General features: G+C 55.7%; 1 protein-coding gene across 16 annotated transcripts in view; it reads left to right on the forward strand.

Annotated features, from left to right (window-relative positions):
• DNM2 (dynamin 2) overlaps positions 1-22,226 on the forward strand; it is an 89,531-nt gene that overhangs the window by 34,223 nt on the left and 33,082 nt on the right. For all 16 annotated transcript variants that reach the window (XM_043586544.1, XM_043586537.1, XM_043586530.1 and 13 more), the window contains 4 exons: positions 11,006-11,155; positions 12,473-12,676; positions 15,247-15,345; positions 20,716-20,876. In XM_043586544.1, the coding sequence (XP_043442479.1) occupies positions 11,006-11,155; positions 12,473-12,676; positions 15,247-15,345; positions 20,716-20,876 (614 nt within the window). The remainder of the gene's footprint in view (positions 1-11,005; positions 11,156-12,472; positions 12,677-15,246; positions 15,346-20,715; positions 20,877-22,226) is intronic.

Genomic DNA, 22,226 nt, shown 5'->3' on the forward strand with positions numbered 1-22,226 from the left:
CTGGCTTCCCCTGGGTGGCCTCCGTTTATTTCTGTTCTTTCCACACAAGCCTGGCATGACGTGGGCGTGTCTCCCACAATAAAACCCAGTCAGGCCTCCTTAGAAAGCATCGTGGGTCAGAAGCTGGAAGGGGACAGAAGAGCTTTCGGGGGCATGGCCTCACCTCTCTCCAGAGCCCCAAGCGGCCTCCGTGCTGCTCCCCCACTGACGTATCCCCCCTGGGGTATCACCGTTGGTCAGTTCAGGATTCATTGGGCGCCAGTCTCACCACACGGCCCGGTTAAACACACCCATACTGGGAAGGCAGCTGACACACCCCCATTTTACAACTGGAGGAAACTGGAGCTTAGCCGCGTCATTCGTCTTGACTCTCTGCTGTGCTCCAGTCACGCCCTCTCGCTTTCATCTTCTGACTCCGCCCAGCCCAGCTGGGAGGAGGCGTGGCTCCAGTGAGAGGCGATAGCGGATTGGTCCACACCTCCTCTTTGTGAGCTCTGCCATGTCATAGGCCACAGGCAAGCCAATGGGCTGCTTTCTGTGGATTCAGAGGTCCGATCAGCTGGGCCCAGACTGGCGGCAGCAGAGCCCCAGTTTTCAGATGGCAGTGGGTCAGAGTCGTGTAAGGCTTGGCCTGGTGGGTTTTTGCTTCTCATTCAGCAGGTTTCAGCAGTTTGGTGGTGGTGGTGGGGGGTGAGAATATGCATTTTAATGAGTTCCCAGCTGATGGCTGATGCTTCTGGCCGATGGCCACTCGGGGAAAACCTCTGCCCTGCTGGGTAGGCCCTGGGAGCTAAGACTGCCGGGGTTCAGATCGTGACTCTGCAGCTTACTGGCTGTATGGCCCCTGGGGAGGGACTCCTGCTCATGATGTGTTTCCTTTCTGGACAGTGAAGATAATAATAGCAGCGACTTTGTCGGCTGCCATGAAGACCACGCGTTATTCAATATGTCCAACCCTCGGAACAGTGCCTGGCACTCGAGGTCCTCCCCGTGTGGTGCTGACTCAGTGGCTGCGGTTTTGTGCTTTCCACTGGTCTGTTTGGGACAGCTTGCTGCTGGCTTTCTGCACTGGAAGGTGGCAGGAGTCCCCCCCCACCCCCCATCACCTCCTCGGTGGCTGTCACCCAGCTGTGGTCCACTGAGCATTTAATGCATGCCACAGGCTGGTCCACGCCCAGGGCACAGCAGTGACTGGACCAAAGCTGCTGCCACCACCAGTCACCTGCCCCCTTGACACTCCCATTAGTGCCGGGGGACAGAAGTGGGAGACTTGGAGTGAGACCAGCAGGGAGACAGGCAGTCCTGGTCCCCACCGGGTGGGAGTGTGTGTATAGAGAGGGGTGGGTAACTAACTTCATCCGGAGGGTGGGACATCCCAGGGCATCTCCGAAGAAGTGATGTTGGAGCCGAGGCTGATGGGAACTCTCCTTCCCAGCAGAAAGTGGTAGATGTGAAGAGCAGTGAAGGCAGAAACTTTGAGGGTACACATCAGCCTAGTGCCTGACCCGGACTGATGCTGGCATCTCTGTTCCCATCACCCCCACTTTACAGAGGATGGAACTGAGGCTTCCAGAGATGAGGCCACTTGCCTGAGAGCACTCAGGAGGGTCACCGTGAGAGCCCAGCCTGAAACACACATGGTGGAGTGCACCCTAAGGCCGAGGTGTCACTTGATCAGATCCCGTGGCTGCTGGTGAAAAAGAGACCATGGGAGCCAGCCCAGGGTAGGGGACCCAGAGGAGATAGAAGTGGTGCCTGGGGACATGTAGGGACAGGGTGGCAGCTATGGAGGTAGGGTCATGGTTGGATCCTGTTGGGCTGGTGGTGGAGGTCGGGAGAGCGGCCCAGGTGTCCCATATGGAGCTGTGTCTCAGCTCACATACTCCTCTTTCCCCACCTGACTGTGGCGTCTCCAGTCTCTCTCTCTCTTTCATTAACTTTTATTTTTGAGAGAGAGCTCATGAGCAGGGGTGGGGCAGAGAGAAGAGGGGACAGAGGATCTGAAGCAGGCTCCGCACTGTCAGCACAGATCCCGATGCGGGGCTCGAACCCACGAACTGTGAGATCATGACCTGAGCTGTAGTTGGACGCTTAACCAACTGAGCCCCTGAGGCACCCCTCCAGTCTTTTACTGCTGCCAGTAGATGTGTGCCCACTCTGTGCTCGACCTCAGCTGGATGCCAGGGAGGCAGCATGGAGTGGCAGACAGGGGATGATGTGGTCAGGCTGAGAGGGGAAAGGGCAGGGGGTGTGGGAGAGCATATTGCACATTGGATCTACTTTGGGAGAACATTCTAGGCCAGGGCAACAGCATGTGCAAAGTTATGAGGGGGGGCTGGGGGGAGAGGCAGGAGGCAGGTGATGTGGCCTGGCAGTCTGGTGATGGATTCAGGCAGTGAGAGCCCAGGGAGCACTTGGGTGGGGAAAAACTGGCTCGGCCCCTGGCTGCCTTGTGGAGGAAGGATGGGCAGAGATAGGAGTGCAGGCAGGGAGGCCAGGGAGAGGTTAGTCTAGAGCCAGGCAAGAGGTCATGAGGCCTGGCCCAGGGCAGTGCTGTGGGTGAGGGTGAAGGGCAGTCTAGAGTGACCCTGAGGTGGGGGTCCAGGGCGATGAACAGCAGAGGTGCCTGGGCTGGGTGGGAGGCCGGACACCCCACTAACAGGAGGGAGGAAGCTGAGTGTAGTGTGGGACGTGCTGATTGGTAGAGGGCCCTCTAGGGGCCATGTGGGGGCTGCACTGCTTCTAGAGAATAGACTTTTGTCCCGCTGACTCCCGAGAACAGGACTCCGGAGCCAGGCAGCTACCCCTTATTTCTGGGACCTGGGGCAGGTGGCCTCTCTCTCTGTGTCTCAGCTTCCTCATCTGTAAAATGGGGGTGATAGTGGTACCCCCTTTGTGGCCCTGGCACCCCATGTGGCTTTGGTGTGCCTGCCGCCTCCTGTAGGGTCTGGGGTCCCATGATGTGACTCGGAGGCTGGGCCTCAGCCCTCCTTTCTGATGCCTGTGACACCCAGTGATGCTGGCTTCGGGTCCAGACTGCTCTTGGTGAGCCATTACTTTTAACTTTTTTTTTTTTTTTAAAGGAAGCTCCATGCCCATTTTGGAGCCTAAACACCAGGGCTTGAATTCACAACCCTGAGGTCACGACCTGAGCTGAAATCAAGAGTCAGATGCTTAACCAACTGAGCCATGCAGGCGCCCCAGACTTTTAATCTGCTTAGTTTAAAAATTACCTAAGACTGAATGGGGCACCTGGCTAGTGCAGACAGTAGAGCATGTGATTCTTGATCTCAGGGTTGGACATTTGAGTCCCATGTTGGGCATGGAGATTACTTAAAAATAAAATCTTAAAAAAAAAAAAATTACCCTAAGACCGCAGCCACCAGGAAGTTTGATGGCTCACGGGTGATCCCTGCTTCTCCTTGGGAACAACCCCTGGCCTTGTAAACCCTGGGTGCTAGGGACTGTTCTGGTGTGGAATGTGGCCTCCTGAGCCTCCCTTCCCTTGACCTTGACTGTTGCTGTCAGGGACCAGAGAGGGGGTGGCTCCCAGCTTCCTTTTTAAAGCTTTGTGACCCCGACAGGGCCTTGCTGAACTCTGGGACCTCACCTCACCTCCTGCTCCCTAGCTGGAGCCACAATCCCCCTGCTCACTCACCCTCAAGATTGGCTCGTCCATTCACACTTCCACGCCTTTGCCCCCACAGTGCTCCCTCCCTGGAACATCGTGCCTCACCTTCCTTCTCCCCTTCCTCCTCCCCTGGGTGAGCCCCAGCCCCCCACCCCATCATTGCTCCCTCGGTTCATCCTCAGGTAACCTCATCTCATTCCTCTATTCTTAATGTTTTTTCTCCCCCCAAAAGTCAGTGGCAGAAAGCACGGATCTGCTTTGTTGTGGGATTGTCAACAACCCTTTCTCCAGCACCTGTCCTCTGGGCCTGGCCCTGGCAGGCCTTTTCTATAAAACTGGTAGACTCTGCAACATTCGGGGCATGGCCTTGTGTCTTGATGAGGAAACAGGGCCAGGAGCCAGTGAGAGTCAGGCTGGGGGCCGGCCAGGATGCCAACTGGGGCTGTCACTTTCTCCAGTACGTGGTGTGGGGTTTGCCACGTGTTCAGTGGACATTCACCGCGTGGTTTACGATCAGCTCCGTTCTGACACTGTCTGCCTGGGGAGAGTGTCACATCCCACAGGATGGGGGCTCAGTCCCACCAGACCGTCGTCCTCCACCCCCACTGCCAGTCACAAGTCCGGGTTGTCACCTGTGCGTCTCGCCCCCTGGCTGTAGATCTGAGTGAGGTTCCCACGACCCCCTCTTCAGGTTCGATTAATTTGCCAGAGCAGCTCACAGAGCTCAGGGGAAAACAGATCGCTCACTGGATCGGTGGCCGGTGTGAGGGATACAACCCAGGAAGAGCCCGACGGAAGGGATGCGCAGGGCAGTGTGGGGAAGGGCCGGGGCTTCCATGCCGTCTCCAGGCGCCCCTCTCCCGGCTCCTGCATGTGTTTACCAGCCGGGAAGCTCTCCGAAGCCCGTCCTTCGGGTGGGTTTTATGTTTATGGAGACTTCATTACACAGGCACGATTGATTGAATCATTGGCCTTTGGTGATTGATTCATCCTGGAGCCCCTCCCCCCTCCTTTCTCCCCCCCTCCCCTCTCCGGAGTGAGGGGTGGGTAGGGCGGGACTAAAGGCTCCAGCCTTCAGATCACATAAATTGGTCCCCCTGGCACAGCCCCCTTCCTTAAGTGCTTTCCAAAAGTCACCTCATTCAACTAATGTGTCGTTGAGAGGGGCTGGCTATGAATGTTTAGACACCTTTATGGCTCTTAATCACTTAGGACATTCTGAGGATTTTAGGAGCCCGGTGTCAAAAATGGAGGGGGGAAATCCAAATGTGCATTTCTTACTGTCGATCACAGTAGCACGCCTTCCCAGCGGCCATGCGTCCTAGACTGGGAGGTCTTCACGACTTGTCTCAAATCCGAGGGAGCTTGAGGACCCAACAGCCTCGGGAGGTGCCACTCGCTTTGCCTCTTCTTGGTTGGCTGAAGCCTCTGCACCGTCCGCCTCGGTTGGCTCCATCTGATCGCATGGTACTCAGGCTCGCCCGAGTGCACTCCAGTCCCCGAGTCGGCCCTCCTGACCCCTGGCCAGCATGCCTGTCGATGCCAGCTTGGGGGAAGGCAGACCCCATCTCCCACCATCAGGAGTCAGCCTGGCAGTTCCGCTCCTCCCTGGGTTGGGAATGGGGAAGGGACGGGCCAAGGCCCATGAAGACCTGGGCAGGGCTCCTCCTTGCACTGCCCTCCTGAGACCCCGAGGCAGCCTCCCCTGACTGGCAGCTCAGCTAGTGCCCGTGGGCCTGGCGGTGTGGGATTTGATGTCGTAGCAGCCCCACACTTGGGTTCTGTGTTGTCTCAGTTCCTTTGGGGAAACTGAGGCACTGAGAGGAGGGCGAGGCTGGGAGGGGCTAGGCACGCCCATCTCTCTCTCCTGTCACCTTCCCACACGTTGTCATGGTGCCTGATTCAGCCTTTCCAGGCTGGAGGGGCTGGGCTGAAGGCCGGGTTGCTCCGCCAGAACTTGGGCATTTCACAGTCTGCCCGCGGGGTGGGGAGGGTGCCTTCTTCGGTCCTGTGGACCTCCTCCAGCTCCTTTAAAACAGGAGGGCCCTGGGGTGCCTGGGTGGCTCAGTCGGTTAAGAATCCGACTTCAGCTCAGGTCATGATCTCACAGTTCGTGGGTTCGAGCCCCGCGTCGGGCTCTGTGCTGACAGCTCAGAGCCTGGAGCCTGTTTCAGATTCTGTGTCTCCGTCTTTCTCTCTCCTCCACTGCTCATGCTCTGTCTCTCTCTTCTCAAAAAATAAATAAATAAATAAATAAACGTTAAAAAATTTAAAAAAATAAATAAATAAAAGTAAAACAGGAGGGCCCTAAGACCCCTCAGGAAGCCAGGCCTGAGGGAACTGGGCCACTGTCATGGGGCTGCTTCCTTGGGCCCTGGGTGGCCTGATACCCAGAGGGTGGCCGCATGTACTCGTCATCTCCCTTCTGAGGGCTCTTCTTCTTCTTTTTTTTTTTTAAAAAATTTTTTTAAGTTTATTTTGAAATGAGCCAGTGGGGGGAAGGGGCAGAGAGAGAGAGAGAGAGAGAGAGAGAGAGAGAATCCCAAGCGGGCTCTGCACTAGTGTCCGACACGGGGCTTGAACGCACGAACCATGAGATCATGACCTGAGCTGAAGTTGGATGCTTAACCGACTGAGCCACCCAGGCGCCTCTTGGGGACACTTTCTGGAAGGGCCTGGGAGATGCCCAGTGTGGGGATTGGCTGTTTAGCACAATGGGGACATACTGGGGACTCGAGAGAGTGATGTCCTCCTAGGCTGTGGCACCTAATGATTTTTAATAGGTCCCTCAGTAAGTTTTATTAAACAGCCACTAGGCACCAGGCACCGGGGAGAGTGGTGGCGGAAGCTAAGTGCTCACTTGCAGCTCCAGCCTTAGCAGGGCCACTTGAGCACGTGGTGTGTCAGTGCGAGGAGCGCCGTGGAAGAGAGGGCAAAGTGCCAGGGCATCTCCTGGGTCCCAGGTGGTCAGGGTGGGCCTCCCGGCGGAGGTATTTAGAGCTGAGACCTGAAGGAGATGAGGGAACAAGTCCTGGAGGGAGGGCAGGGCCTCTTTCTAGAAAAAAGCCAGAAGTGCATTCACTGTCCCCACAGTTACCATGCTGGCGGGAAGCCCTGCGGTGGGAAAGGGTGGCTGGCGCCTCTGGGTCAGCAGCACGAGTGCTGGACAAGGGCCCAGGTTATTGCCTCACTCCTGGAGTGTTCCAGGCCCTGGGCCGGGTCCCTGGAACCCCCGGGGCTGCCCGTCCTCCCAAGGAAGGGCGTGGCTCTGCGGGGTGGCAGTGGCAGGTGTGTGTGGCTGTCAGTGCTGCAGCAGGGGACAGGGACCGGTGGGACCAGACTGGACTGGCCGGGTCATCTGTGCACGAGCCAGCGAGGGCTAGCAAGCATGGCAGCTGGGATGGGGACAGAGGTGCATGGCTTCCGGGGACGAGTTGAGAGGGAGTCTCCAGTCATCCCAGACTCTGAGCTCAGCCTTGAGGCCTCTGACTTATTCTCTGAGACGGGATCATTAAAAAAAATCATTAGCATTCTGGCAAGTACAGGGCAGTGGCGCCCCGGGCAAAGCCCTGCCCACCTGTTTCTCAGGGAGGCTGCCCCCCTCCCCTTCCCCCCTTCCCCAGATGCCCTGGGCCCAGAGCATCCTCAGGGATGCTCTCTGGCCACCGCTGCCCTTGCCTGCCTCCATCATGGTGGGGCAGGGCAGGGCGGGGGGCTGGAGTCATGTTAGCTCCTCCAGGAGGTCCCCACCCTCCAGATTCTGGTGTGTTGGGTCTCTTTTGAGTGTCTGTGGCACCTGCCGTGACATGCTTGTGCAGCATCCATCGTCCCACCAGACCAAGAGCCCAGCTCAGGACTGGGCCTCTGTGGTCAAGAAGAGCTTGGGAAGGAAGGAGGGAGGAAAGGGGGGGGGGGGGGAGGGAGGGAGGAGAAAACAGCAGGTGGCCTTGCCAGCGCCCCCGTCCCTGCCCAATCTCCCATATATACAGTTTGATGGCCTTGGAGTTGGGCGCCCTTATAGAAGCTGAAGCAGGGACCATATTTTATTTATTTATTTATTTTATTTTTTAATGTTTTATGTATTTTTGAGAGAGATACAGGGCATGAGCGGGGGAGGGGCAGAGAGAGGGAGACACACAGAATCCGAAGCAGGCTCCAGGCTCTGAACCCCCAGCACAGAGCCCGATGTGGGGCTCGAACTCAGGAACAACGAGATCGTGACCTAGGCCTAAGTGGGACGCCCAATCAACTGAGCCACCCAGGCACCCCAGGGACCATATTATCTTTCTGGTAGTCATTCACTCACCCATACAATTGTTGAGCACTTCAGTAGGTATACTCAGAGGGAAGCCCAGGGACACGGAGTGAATAGGGCAGATTCAGATCCCTGCCCTGTAGGGTGGCCCTTCTAATAGGGAGCCAGGAAAGACACAGGATGCTGTTAGAAGGCAGCCATGTTTGAAGGGTCATAAGGCAGAGAAGGAGGAAAGAGATTGGAGAGGTTTGTCATCTTGGGTGGGGGCCAGAGCAGACCTCCTGGAGAAGGTGACACTTGAACAGACCTGAAGGAGGCGAGGGAGGGAGCCTGCAGGAAGAGAGAAGAGCCAGTGCAAAGACCCTGAGGCAGAAGCCCAGAGTGGCTGGAGGAGAGTGAGTTGAAGTCAGAGCTGGGGATGTGGTTAGCTGGGAGCCATAGATGGTTCTGAGGAAATGAGGGCTGAGGTCCGGCTTTACGAGGGTCAGTGTTGTGGGGGAAATCAGGCTTGGAGGAAGCTTTTATTTTTTCTTTTTTTGGTGGAAGCTTTTTAATGTTAATATCAACCCTGGAATCCAGCACATGGTTCTAGAGTGACAAGGAGCCCAGTAAAGCGGGCTGTGAGGGGGATGAGCCCAGCAGGCTCCTGAAACTTTCCTCTTGGTTTCTGCTGCCTGTTGGCTTCCTGGGGAAGAAGCTGTGGTTTTCAGGGCACCTGGGTGGCTCAGTCGGTTGTGTCTGACTTCAGCTCAGGTCATGATCTTGCCGTCCGTGAGTTCGGGCCCCGCCTCGGGCTCTGTGCTGACAGCTCGGAGCCTGGAGCCTGCTTCGGATTCTGTCTCCCTCTGTCTCTGCCCCTCCCCCGCTCACGCTCTGTCTGTCTCTGAAAAAATGAATAATGAACCTTAAAAAAAAAAAAAAAAAAGAAGCAGCAGCTATGGTTTTCTGGCACCGTCTGCACATCCTGCCGGTGAAGGAGTTGGTAGAAGGGGAGGCTGCCCCTGGACTCTAGGGGCCATAGCCGGCAGGTCCTGGTCCCATAAACACAATCCCAGGGTGACCTGGCCCTGACTGGGGAGGAGGCCCAAGATGTAGGATGAAGTGTCAGGTGGCATGGAGTTTAGAAGGCTTCCCGGGAGAGGCAGCAGGCCCTGGAGGAGGTGGACCAGGGCCTAGAAGAGCAGGGTGCACAGGGGAGAGGGCCTGTGTCCCGGCCCCCAATCCCTTCCCCGTGGCTGTGCTCCTGGAAGGGGGGTCGTTTCCGGTGGGTGCCGAGCCCAGGGCCTTGAGCCGGATGAGAACTGAGGTATGCTGTGGGGGGTTGGGGGACTGTGCCATTTTTGGTGGCCGCTGCCGGAAGAGCAGTCAAGCGTTTCCTCTGGTCCCTGGGGAGGGCTAGAGCGTGACTGTCCTTGGGAACTGGGTCAGCTGATGGGGGCGGGGCAGGGGCTGTGATCCTAGATCCTCCAGCAAGTGTCCTCATGGCCCCTGTTGCCCAGGGCCAGTGCCCATGGTGGAGGTGGTGCTCGGTGATCCGAGCCCACAGAGTCCCCCTGACCTGAAGCAGAGAGGTTAACAGCCTGCCGGTGGCCTCACAAAGGCCACGTGACTTGAGAGCCACCACCTGGAGACAGATTCTCTGAACTCCAAATCCCAGCTCCCCCACCGAGCTTGGGCCAAGTCACTTCACCTCTCTGGGCCTCCGTTTTCACATCTGTGGTACGGGCATCATGCAGATGCCTGCCTAAGGAATTCGCTCTCGAGGGGCACAGGGGACCACACACAGGGCTTGGCTAGAGCCAGCAGGGGCCGAATGTCGGCCACGGTTTATTAGGTCACGGAGGTGGGGTGGCGACCCCCTTTGTGCTCATTTCTTTCTGCCTTGTGTCTGGGGAGAGATTCTAGACCTGCCCGGCTCCGCCCCCAACCTTTGTACTGATCCTTCGCAGCGGACGGTATGTCTGTGCTGGGATGTGTGTAGCCATGTCTCCTGCTGACCGTGGAGGCGATCTCTAGTTTTCATCTTGGCCTGTCCGTCGCAGTCCAGTTCTTTGGGCTGTTTGCCAGCGTGATTTCCTTCCATCTCTTCAGCGTCACTGCAGAGCCACGGTCTCTGAGCCTGCAAGCCGCCCCCAGCCCAACATTTACTATGAAAATATGCACATCGGGAAAAGTTGAGGAATTGTACAGCGAACGCCTGTAGGCTCAGTACCTACATCTCAGGATGAACGCATTTTATTCTTGCCTTATCCCGTGTCTGATGGGACCACCGCTAATTGGTAGTCCCTTCCCTGTGGCCCCGCACCTCGGCATCAGTATAGATACCCTGGGCTCACAAGGCATGAAGAGGCCTCCTGTGTCCACATGAGACCCTGCCCAGAAAGCGGTTCTCCTGAGCGGTTCACGTCTAGGTGGGGGACGCTGTGAACAGCCAGATGAGGAGAGACCGTGAGACGGGCTTTGGTGAGGCCACAGTGGTGTCTCCCTCTCCATACTGTGCCACATGCCTTGGGGAGGAAGGACAGATGGGTCCCATGGATGTGCGTCTGGGCTCTTGGCAAGCTGGAGAGTGCTGGCAGCTCCGACCCCTCTAGGACAGTGGCTTCTCTTTGACCCACAGCAAGGGAGGTTCTAACATCATGACTCTGGACTCAGTCTCACGTCTAACAGCAGAGCGGGAGCTTCATCACATGGGCACCCCCCGCGGTCTGGTGACGCATGCCGGCATTTCCTCTTCTGTTCTGTACATCAAAAAATCACAGATGCTGGTTACACCCACCTGTTGGTTTTTTTGTTTTGTTTTTCTTGGAGTTTGTCACGACGCGTGGTTTCACAAAATACTTCACAGAGAGTTTCCATCCCCCAGGGACAGAATCTTCACTGGTTTTGTTCCTGGAGGAACTCAAGGTCTGGTGGGAGGCTCGGCCTGTAGAAGCGGGCCCCCCCGCCAATACTCACTGCGAGAACGACTCTGTTGTTCCCCAAATTCCTGGAGCACCTGTGACCAATGCCACGCTTTCCCTGCTTGATGAGGCACCTGTCCCAGAAGGCCATCTGCCCCCTACCCACAGCAAGACTGCTGCTCCCTCCCATTTCGAACTTCCTTCTTCCTTTTTCAGAATATGCCGAGTTTTTGCACTGTAAGTCCAAAAAGTTTACAGACTTTGATGAAGTCCGACAGGAGATCGAAGCGGAGACCGACAGGGTCACGGGGACCAACAAAGGCATCTCCCCAGTGCCCATCAACCTGCGGGTCTACTCGCCACACGGTAGGCAACACAGGCACAGACGCTCTGGGGCAGAGGGAAGTCGGGTCCTAAGCACCCTGATGAAAAATATAACCCCTTCCATGTTTCTTCACGCGCACACAGCCCTCTTGATCTCTGTCTTCCCGCTTTTTTGTTTATGTTTATTTTTGAGAGAGAGAGACAGAAAGAGCATGAGTGGAGGAGGGGCAGAGAGAGAGGGAGACACAATCCGAAGCAGGTTCCAGGCTCCAGGCTCTGAGCTAGCTGTCAGCACAGAGCCTGATGCGGGGCTCGAACTCACGAACCGTGAGATCATGACCTGAGCTGAAGTCAGCCACTTACTTACATGACTGAGCCACCCAGGTACCCCTGTTTTCCCACTTTTGACAGGGACACGGTATCGAGGGATCAGTCTCAGCTGGGAAGACAGTTGGGGGTGCTGGTGACTGGGGCAAATTGCAGCCGTGCGCTCCTGGGAAAAGGGTGGCCGCAGTGTGGCTCCCAGGAGATGGGGGCCACAGAATGACTCCAGCCCAGGGGAGCCGGGGCTTCCGAAACTTGCAGAGGAGCCAGAAAGCCAGTCTTCCCTGCAAAATGTTCTGAGTTTAAAAACTCTGCCGCCACGTACAACTGCCCTGGGGCATGGATTTCTAACTCCGATGGCATTTGGGGAATATTCCAGCAGACTCTTAACTCCTCAGTATGAGTTCTTTGAGAGGAGTTTTTACATTTACTTATTTTTGGATAAATGCTGCCTGTACATGGCTCAAAAATGACAAAAGCGTGTGTAGCGAAATCCCTCCCCGCCCTCAGTATTACAAATAGATGTTATGTTTTAATGCCTAAGTGAATGATTATGAATATGGATGCGTGTGTATCACGTGTGTGTCTTTTACCACTTTTACTCAAATTGTAGCATAATATAAACTGCCACTTTTTTGTGCGGCTACATCTCCCGAGGGTGTCTCTTACCCTCTTATCAGGGTAGCATCTTCTTGTTTTTTATGGTAAACGTTGGTAAACAACAGCCTTTGGTCATGGCTGAATTGATGGGCTGGAATTTATTTAGCCACTGAGAGCAATTCCAGCAAATGTCCCGATTTAAAACTGTATCACTACACTAGAGAGAGAGGCCGTCTGGAGGAGGGGTTCCTGGAAGAGGACCTACCTACCGGATCCGAGGGTGTAATCTGGTTGGAGGACAGGAGGGATCCTGTGGCCCGATCCCACCCCCCCACCGCCCCCCCCAGCACTTGGAGAAGCGGGCTGGGTAGCTGTGGGGCTGTGTGAGCCTCCCCTCCTCTGTCTGATGACCTTCCCCTCTGGCTTCCCTATCAGTGTTGAACCTGACCCTCATCGACCTCCCGGGTATCACCAAGGTGCCCGTGGGGGACCAGCCCCCAGATATCGAGTACCAGATCAAGGACATGATCCTGCAGTTCATCAGCCGGGAGAGCAGTCTCATCCTCGCCGTCACCCCTGCCAACATGGACCTAGCCAACTCAGATGCCCTCAAGCTGGCCAAGGAGGTCGACCCCCAAGGTAACCGCTGAGCCCTACACCGGAAGTTCCCCTGCTGGGTGCCTGGGAGCATGCGACTTGCCCCGCATCCTTGATTCCAAGTTGTTGGTATTCCCTTTGGCACATGACCCCTAGGAAAAGGCCCTCCTGGGATACGGCGTCTCCCGTCGGGGCCAACAGTGCTAGAGGGCTGCCCCTGGGAGGCTCTTGGGTGGCATTTGGGCATTTCTCCGAGGCTTGGTCCCCTCTGTCAAAATGGCACCAGCGATCCTAACGTGTAGCACTACTGAGTGCTGAGAGGATTGGAGAGTCCCTGTAACTGCTCAGGGGCCAGGCGGGGTGGGGGAGGGGGTATGAGGGTGATGAGCTAATGAAGCCCAGTGGGGCGATAGGGAGTAGCGGGGACTGTGGCATCTGTTGCCCGGGGCATTCCAGGTCAGACATTTCCATTTATTAAGTACATGTCCGTTAAGTACCTGCTCTGTGCCGGGCTCTGCTTTGGCCTTGGAAACCCTACAGGGGACAGAATGGACAGGGTCCCTGCCACTGGCGAGTTGACATTCCAGCGGGGGAGACAGAAGACAGCAAGGAAAGAAGCAAGTGGGACAGTTTCAGCCAGAAGTGGGCACCCAGAGGAAAATCAGGCCTTTCGAGAGTAGCTGGGATGGGAGGGGGTCAGAGGCCTCTGAAGATGAGAGGTTTCAGGCAAGACCAGAATGATGAACGACAGAAAGAGGCAGAGCCCAGGAAAATGGACAGCGATGCCAGCTAGGCTGGGCACGATTTGAGCCTGGGATGCCCAGCACATGACGCCAGTGTGGCCGGGGCAGAGCAAGCCGAAGTGAGGACAGGCGGGGCAAGGGTGGGGTGGGACAGACCTTCCGTGGCCTTGGTGGCTGCCGTGGCCAGCTGGGTGTGCCCTGAGCGTGTTGAAGGTTGTGTGGAGTGGGACACACACTCAAATACATTTTGGAAAGTGCCCTCCGACTGCCTCATTCCATGTGGTTTGGAGGGAGTCGGGGACCAGGGAGGAGCTGGGGAAGGACAGGCTCTGGGGCTCCACTGCCTGGTTTCCAGCCCTGCTCAGGCCTGAGGGAGGCCGGGGAGGGCAGGCAGCTGACGGCCCTTTCGTGCACCGGAGTGGGAGCTCCTCAGAGTTGAGGACTGCGCACTGAGACTCTTGGTCCTGCGAAGGACGTGCTGTGTCCCCGTGGTCATCCCGGGCAGGCACGCTCTCCTGGGAGAGGCCGCCCCTGCCCCCGGCCCTCCACGGCTTCCCTGTGCCCCGACTCCGGTCCCACGGAATGGACCGTGGTTGTGACACACACCGCGGAGGCTTGACCGGGCAGTGAGAGAGTGGGGACGGGTACAGTTATGTGCCACTTGTGACCTTGACGCTGGCGTTCTTCCTTAAAGAGAGCATTTTTCTGGCTTCGAAAGTATTCATAATTCATGACTGTTACCAACACGTCCACACTGTAAAATTTAGAACCTGAAAAGTGACCACTCCCCTCCTGCTGCAGAGACACCAATGGCCACGGTTGGTAAATAACCTTTCAGAGTTTCTTCTTCCGTGGATACTCACGTTTTAAAAAATGGGGTGGTCTTTCCTGATTTTTTCCGTAACGTGTGTGCATGTTTCTCTGGTCTCATAGGGACACGTCTACGTGGCAGCCACCGAATGGGCCACTCTTGCCCATTCTTTGTTCTTGAGCACTTGGGTCATTTCTGGTCTTTCATAAACAATCCTCCGGTGAAATCCGACATTTCCAATAGAGTCAGTGGGAGCCCCAGTCACATCCCTCTGCTGCACTCTGTCTGCCTCCCCCCTCCCTCCCTGGCAAGCCTTATGGGTATTCACGGCTGTGGCTGCTTTGCCCTCCAGAAAGGTGATGCCGGCTCAGAGGCTCAGAGGTTCACACTGCCGAATGTGAACGGGCAGGGGCCCCAGGGAGTGCACGGCTGTGCTCGCTGCCCCCCTCGGCACCCTCTGGAGGTCTCTCTGGGCCTCCCACGCGTCACACATGTACACGTCCACGTCCACACACGCACTAGCACGGAGAGGATCCTTCCGCGCCAGCAGGGGGACTGATCTGGAGGCGTGTACCTTTGCTAGGAGGGTTCCCTTGTCTAGGTGACCCGGAGACAGGAGGAATTCGATGGGGGTGGTTCCCAGAGTGGAATTTTGGCCATTCGGGTGAAAGGTAACCCTAGAAACAGTCGCCGTGGGTTTGCGTATCATGTTGGGACTTGGCAGGTGACTCGGCACAGCACGGAGGCTGACCTGGGATTTGGGTTTCCGTGAGGTTTCCCCGGCACTACAGCAGCAAGATGCTGTCGCGGATCATGGGAATGACTGTGACGGTGGCCAGTATTTACTGATAGAACATTTGTCACAAGCCACGTTGATCTTCATGGACACCCCACTGGGATCGGTGTGGCTGTTGTCTTCTCTTGACATGAGGGAAACTGGGGTCCAGGCAGGGGACGTTATGGCTCGTCCCAGGTCTCACAGCCTAGAAGTGGGGACCCCCGGGCTGCCAGCCCAGACTCCTTTCTCACGGCGACCTCCGACCTCTGGGCTCTTTCAGGCCTGCGGACCATTGGCGTCATCACCAAGCTCGACCTGATGGATGAAGGCACTGACGCCAGGGACGTCCTGGAAAACAAGTTGCTCCCCTTGAGAAGAGGTGCGGCTGGGCAGGGAGCCGGGGGCCAAGGGGCGGAGCGGCTGGATGTATGTTCCGGTGATATTTGCTTTTGTCCTTATCGTTACCGAAACCTGGGCAGATGCCAGGAAGTACGCACAGATAAACACTGAGCATTGCCTGCTTCCCCAGCGCCCAGAGTAACTGCTTTTCCATTTCAGTACAAACCCTTCTGTCTTCACGCCTCCGTGTACATATCTTTTTCGTCTGACGTGTATACGTTCACTTTTAACACCTGCTCACTTGGGGGACATAAACAAGCCTACAGGAAAAGAAAACCAAAGTCATCCACAGCCCGGCCTCTCCCACTAGTTTTTACTTTGTGGCTCTCCTCCCAAAAAGTTCCTCAGGATTCATAATTTCTATTAATTTTCATGCTTGCTTTCTGAGCACTTTTTTAACCTTTTTTTTTTTTTAATGTTTATTTTTGAGAAAGAGAGAGAGAGAACGGAGGAGGGGCAGAGAGAGAGGGAGACACAGAATCCGAAGCAGGCTCCAGTCTCCGAGCTGTCAGCACAGAGCCCGACGCGGGGCTCAAACTCACAGACTGCCAGATCATGACCCGAACCGAAGTCGGACTCTTAACCGACTGAGCCACCCAGGCGCCCCTTATTATTATTTTTTAGAAAGAATATGAACGGGGGAGAAGGGCAGAGAGGAAGAGAGAGAGAATCTCAAGCAAACTCCACACTCAGGGTGGACTTTATCCCAAGACCCTGAGATCATGACCTGAGCCAAAATCAAGAGCCAGACGCTCAACTGACGGAGCCACCTACGCGCCCTTCTATTATGAACACTTTTGTTATGATGTCTGTTTAGTTTTGAAAGAGTACGCATGAGCAGGGGAGGGGCAGAGAGAGAGGGAGACAGGCGATCCAAAGACGGCTCCGCGCCGACAGCACAGAGCCCGATGCAGGGCTCAAACTCACGAACCAGGAGATCATGACCTGAGCCGAAGTCAGATGTTTCACCGACTGAGCCACCCAGGCGCCCTTATTACGAACATTGTGAAAAACCTTCTCGAAAGTAGGGAGAGAAGTACGAGGCGCCCCCATGGGCCCAGCCTCGGCGGTCACCAACACGGCCAATTTCGATCGCTGAATGTCCCCTGAGTTGCTTCCTGGGAGGATCATGAAGCAAATCCTTGGCACCCTATCATTTGACACATAAATACCTGAGTTCTGGTCAAACAGCTCCCCCACCAGCCCCTTTGTGTCTCCTATGCCGTCTTTTGTTTTGGTTTCTGTTTCTGTTTTGTTCTTTTGTGGATGGAAGAAACCAGATCATGTCCCACACTTGGGATTGGGCCACTTGTAGTTCCCTATAAACTGGTAATTAAATCGAGATGGAGGCCTGATAAGGTTGGGGTTTACGATCAAGTTCAGATCTTCTGACAGGAGTAGCCTAAATATTTTGATTTTCAAAAAATGAGAATAGCCAGGTTACCTGGCTGGCTCAGTCAGTTAAGCATTTGACTCTTGATTTTGTCTCGGGTCATGATTATATGGTTTGCGAGGTGGAACCCTGCCTCCGGCTCTGCACTGACACCGAAGAGCCTGCTTGGGATCCTCACCCTCCCTCTCTCCGCCCCTCCCCCGCTCAGGTATGCTTGTGAGCTCTCTCTCTCTCTCTCTCTCTCTCTCTCTTTCAAACAAACAAACTTATTAAGTGTCTCTTATGTACCCAGTGCTCTTCATGTACACCAGCCCATTGAATCCTGGTAACAGTCCAACAAGGTGGCTCTGTTCCTACCCCCATTTTATAGATGAATAAACTGAGGCACAGAGAAGCTAAATCCCTTGCTCCCGCTCACAAAAACTAGGAAGTGACAGAGCTGCTCTTTAATGCCAGCTCTCCAGTGTCATGCCACTTTGCGACCTACTTTTCCATTTCACTTAGCAGAAGAGCAGGGCATTTCCCTGTGACAGGCGACCGTCAAGGGTCCTTCTTCAAGGCAACTTCCGAGGGTCCAGTGGAATCCATTCTAGGAGGATGTGTGGGCTGTTACTCAATCCCTGTTTGTTAGGTTATTCCTGTTTTTCACTGCGGCATGTTGTTGAGTGTCCGTCTAGGCTTTTAGTTGGTGGTGGTGTTTGGTCATATATATATATATTTTTAATGTTTATGTGTTTTTGGGAGAGAGCATGAGCCGGGGAGGGACAGAGAGAGAGGGGGACACAGAATCCGAAGCAGGCTCCAGGCTCTGAGCTGTCAGCACAGAGCCCGACACGGGGTTTGAACTCACACACCGTGAGATCGTGACCTGAGCCGAAGTCGGATGCTTAACGGACTGAGCCACCCAGGCGCCCCAATATTTATTTATTTTTGACAGAGAGAGAGAGAGAGACAGTGCGTGCACTAGAGGGGGAGGGGCAGAAAGAGAACGGGACAGAGGATCTGAAACAGGCTCCGTGCTGACAGCAGAGAGCCCGATGCGGGGCTTGAACCTATGAACCGTGAAATCATGACCTGAACTGGAGTCGGACACTTAACAACTGAGCCACCCAGGTGCCGCTAAGCCGTTGTTTTCTTTTTTTTCTTCAACTTTTTTTTTTCTTTTTTTGGGACAGAGAGAGACAGAGCATGAACGGGGGAGGGGTAGAGAGAGAGGGAGACACAGAATCGGATACAGGCTCCAGGCTCCGAGCCATCAGCCCAGAGCCCGACGCGGGGCTCGAACTCACGGACCGCGAGATCGTGACCTGGCTGAAGTCGGACGCTTAACCGACTGCGCCACCCAGGCGCCCCAAGCCTTTGTTTTCTTAATTGCTTCCGTCTTGTGCCCCGTTCCTTCCCCCCGGGACCTGCTGTCAGCTGTGGGCACCTAGGGGCATGTTGGTGTTGCCAGGACCATGTAGATCTTTTCTTTTGCCCCTAGGCATTCCCTCTTCCACGTCTGGGATAGGCATGGGGAAAACCTGGTTTCCACCTGCCCCCAGCCCTGCTGAGACATTGAGCAATGAGAGGGGCCCCCAGGGGAGGCTGGAACGTGGTCAGGGCAGAACCCAAACACCCATTTAGCTGCCAGGATCCCGAGCTGAAGAGTGAGTCACTGTCGGAGGCTTAGGAAGGAAGGATTGGTGCTGAAGCCCGAAGAGGACCCCACATGTCCTCACACCCTCTGCCATCCCTCCCCCAGCCCCCTGACCGCATGCTCATTCTGCACACACTAGGCCTAAATCTTGGTCCCCGAAGGATGCTGCCTGGGCTCAGCATTGCCGCTGGGGGGCCAGGTGACACAGACCTCCTCAGCTTCCTTCCTCCCCACTCATTGCTGTCTGCATCTGCCCTCTGCCTTCCTGTCTGTGTCCAAGAAGGCGAGCCCTTCCTCTCCCGGCCCTGTCTGCCTGCTCCCGACTTGTACCCACAGCCTCCCTCCCTCGGTGTTCCCCTCTTGCCCCGTGGCCTTTCGAGTCTCTCGAGCTGCAGCCTTCTCCTTGGCTTCCCAAAGACTCAGAACTCTCGCACCTTCGGGAACCAAAATCCAAGCCAGACCACTGTCTCTGCTCCGTGCGGTTGGCATGTTTGCTGTCGTGTGGATGATAGCGAGCTTGGGCTTCCCACAGGTCTGGGCTCACCCTCTTGATTTCTCCGGCTGCCCCTCTCCGTGACCTCCCCTTGGTCACTTCCCCTCATCTGTAAAATGGACATAGTGACATATGCGGAGAGGATGAAAAGTAATCAGGCCTGCACAAGACTGGGCGCGAATAAGGGCAGGCAGGCAGGCACCACTCCCCTCCCCCCAAGGGAGACCGTCAACGCCTGCTGCTAAGCGCGGGGGGGGGGGGGGGGGTGTGTGTGTGTACGTATGTGTGCACCTGTCCCCAGTCCACCTCTCCAACTCTGATCATGTCAGCAGTCGTGAATGACGGTCCCCGCGTCTGCTTTGTTGAGCACCTACCATGGGTCAGCCACGAGGCTGAGTTCTTAGTGTCCCATGACATCCACTCACCCCCCCTGCTGGTGTGCTGAGTGCCTCGCGTCCCCACGCGGGGACCCGAGACTGTTCTGGCTTTTTGAGCACCGTCCCCTTTGTCTTCATGCCCGAATATGGCACATCTTCTCTTCATGCTAACATCTTTATCTTACATATTGTTTCCCACGCGTGTTTCCCATGTGCGAAGAATTCCGAAATGGTACTGGAAGCCGCCTGGGAAGGAGAAGGTCTCCCAGCCCTTCCTGCGTGTCCCATTTCTCACGTGGCCACGGTTACCATTTTCTTTGTGTCTTGGCTCAGAAAATTTTTAACCCAAATATAGTCATCTCTGAAAACCACCCGTGTTCTCTTCCAGTTTCACGGTGTGTGCATAGATCTGTGATCCCTCGAGGGTTAGGTTCGGTAGGCACCCGGCTTGGGTTTTTGCGTGTCTTTTTTTAATGTGGTGTTTTTTTGTTTTGTTTTGTTTTGTTTTGAGAAAAAGCACACCCGTGTGCACGAGCTGGGGAGGAAGAGAGAGAGAATCCCAAGGAGGCTCCGTGCTGTCAGCGTAGAGCCCAGCACGGGGCTCATACCCGCAAACTGTGACCTGAGCCAAAATCAGAAGTTGGACGCTTAACCGATTGAGTCACCCAGGCGCCCCCACAACTAACTTTGTTCCTTTGCTGGCCGTGGCCGTTGAGTGATCCACCTTCCTCCCGTTGGCTCTGAGGAATTAGCCATTAGTTCCCACCTGCCCTTCATGTGGTTTTGAACTTTTTTCTTTTCTGTTCCATTCATCTCTCCAGACGTACATGCCCCGATGTACCCAACCTTTTCAAATGTAACAGGTTTTAATACCAGGCAAGATGAGGTATTCCTAACTCAGCCTTCTTTTTGAAGTGATTTTCTTACTTGTCTTAGTGTTAATTTACTTTTGAGAGAGAGAGAGAGAGCGTGAGCAGGGGAGGGGCAGAGAGACGAGGAGACACAGAATCCGAAGCAGGCTCTAGGCTCTGAGCTGTCAGCACAGAGCCCGGCGCGGGGCTCAAACTCCCCAACCGCGAGATCATGACCTGAGCCGAAATCGGATGCTTAACTGACTGAGCCACCCAGGTGCCCCTTCTCACTTGTCTTTAAAGCACAGGTTGTGGGTTTCGTCTTCTCCAAAGCTTTTCTCCGTCCCCCGCCTCACATTAGGCCGGGCGTCACCCCTCTCCTGCAGACACTTCTGTTGCTTTCCGGGACCGCACTCTGCGTTTGTGTTCTCCCAATTTCTGAGTGACGAGTGGGGCTTGTGGCCCAGTCCGCGAGTGACCTGTGGGACAGGGTCCCTGTCTGTGCCTGCACCTGGCCCAGCCCCGTTCCTGGTCCACGGTGGGCATTCCGGGCACCCCGGCTCACCTGGCACGGCCCCTGCCCCTCTCCTCCCGCAGGCTACATCGGTGTGGTGAACCGCAGCCAGAAGGACATTGAGGGCAAGAAGGACATCCGCACGGCACTGGCGGCCGAGAGGAAGTTCTTCCTCTCCCACCCAGCCTACCGGCACATGGCTGACCGCATGGGCACCCCACACCTGCAGAAGACCCTGAACCAGGTACAGCCGGGATTTTGTGCGGGTGCAGTCCACAGTGATGCTGGCCTCGGTCTAGAGCCAGCGCGCGTTTTAGCAAAATGAGTTCAGTCCACATCTGATCCGGGGCCCGGTGGAGAGTGGGTATTCAGTAAGCGGGTCGTGGCACTGTTCCTGTCACGGTTACTGTTCCTGTTATTTTAATTGCCGTTGTAATGATCTAGTCACGTACCCAGAAGTTTGCGTACGTTACAAACGCCTGGCCGGCACTGAGGCAGGGTGGCCAGGAGTGCTGGACGGACCTCATCAGGAGCGCTGTAGAGCCTGACCTTCTTGGGTCCGAAGCCCACCCCAGTCTCTGACTGGGTGGCCCAGCCTCTCTGAGCCTCTGTCCTCCGTTCGTCAGTTGGGAACCATCACCGTCCCTGCCCCCCCCCAGGGCTGCGGCGTCCGCTAAGTGCTCAGTGCGTGCGTTGCGTGAAACACAGCAGGTACCAGGTGCTGGCCTCTCCTGTATTGCATTTTCTACCGCTCTCTTGTTTTTCTACACGGAATGCATTCATAGGGTTTATGAACAACGCAGGTATCGATACACGTGCGGCGAGGTGCCCCCTTCTGCCCCTTCCTTCCACCCCCGGGGCCCCACAGTTGGTACTGCCTGCGTTTCTTTCTGTCCATAGAAGCGAAAAGGACTTCCGAGAATCACTGCTCTCCCTTTCTTACTGTAAATGACGCCATGCGCCCTCCCCACCCCTTGCTTTTGAGGATTTTTTGCTCAGCAGTATCTCCTGGAGTGCTGGGTGTGCAGAAAAGAACCCTTCCTCACTCCTTTTCGCGGCTGCATACTGGTCTCTGAATGCAGTCTGTTCAGCCGTCTCTTTTTGGAGACTGACTCCATCTTCTCGTCTTCCTGGTGCATAGAGGCCGCCGCTAGTAACATGATAATGACCTCATCTTATGCCCCTGTCGATTTCTCTGGAGAGGAAAGTCCCTGATGGGGGATTGCAGAGTCTCACTGTCACAGACGCTGCCTGTCCTCAGGGTCTGTCCTGGTTTGCCCATCCAGGGTGGCAAGACCTTCCCCTTTGAGACTTTGTGGCAGCTTCCTGGAAGGTGGGAAGGCATCAGAGCAATAGTGAGTCGTTTCTTCGCGTATGCAGTGGGGACACAGGGGTGACACAAGAGCAGGGCTCTGTCCTCGGGGAAGACATTTTTCTAATGGGGGGGGGGGGGGGACGGGGAACAGATTTGGAACAAGTCACCAGATGAATGCATAATCAGGTGTTAGGTAGCAGCCGGGCCATGAAAAGCTGGTGCAGGACAGGAAGGCAGAGAAGGCAGCTCAGGGGCAAAGAGGAAAGTGTCCTGTGGGAG

This window comes from Prionailurus bengalensis, chromosome A2 (genome assembly GCF_016509475.1).
Source record: "Prionailurus bengalensis isolate Pbe53 chromosome A2, Fcat_Pben_1.1_paternal_pri, whole genome shotgun sequence".
Classification (NCBI taxonomy): Eukaryota; Metazoa; Chordata; class Mammalia; order Carnivora; family Felidae; genus Prionailurus; species Prionailurus bengalensis.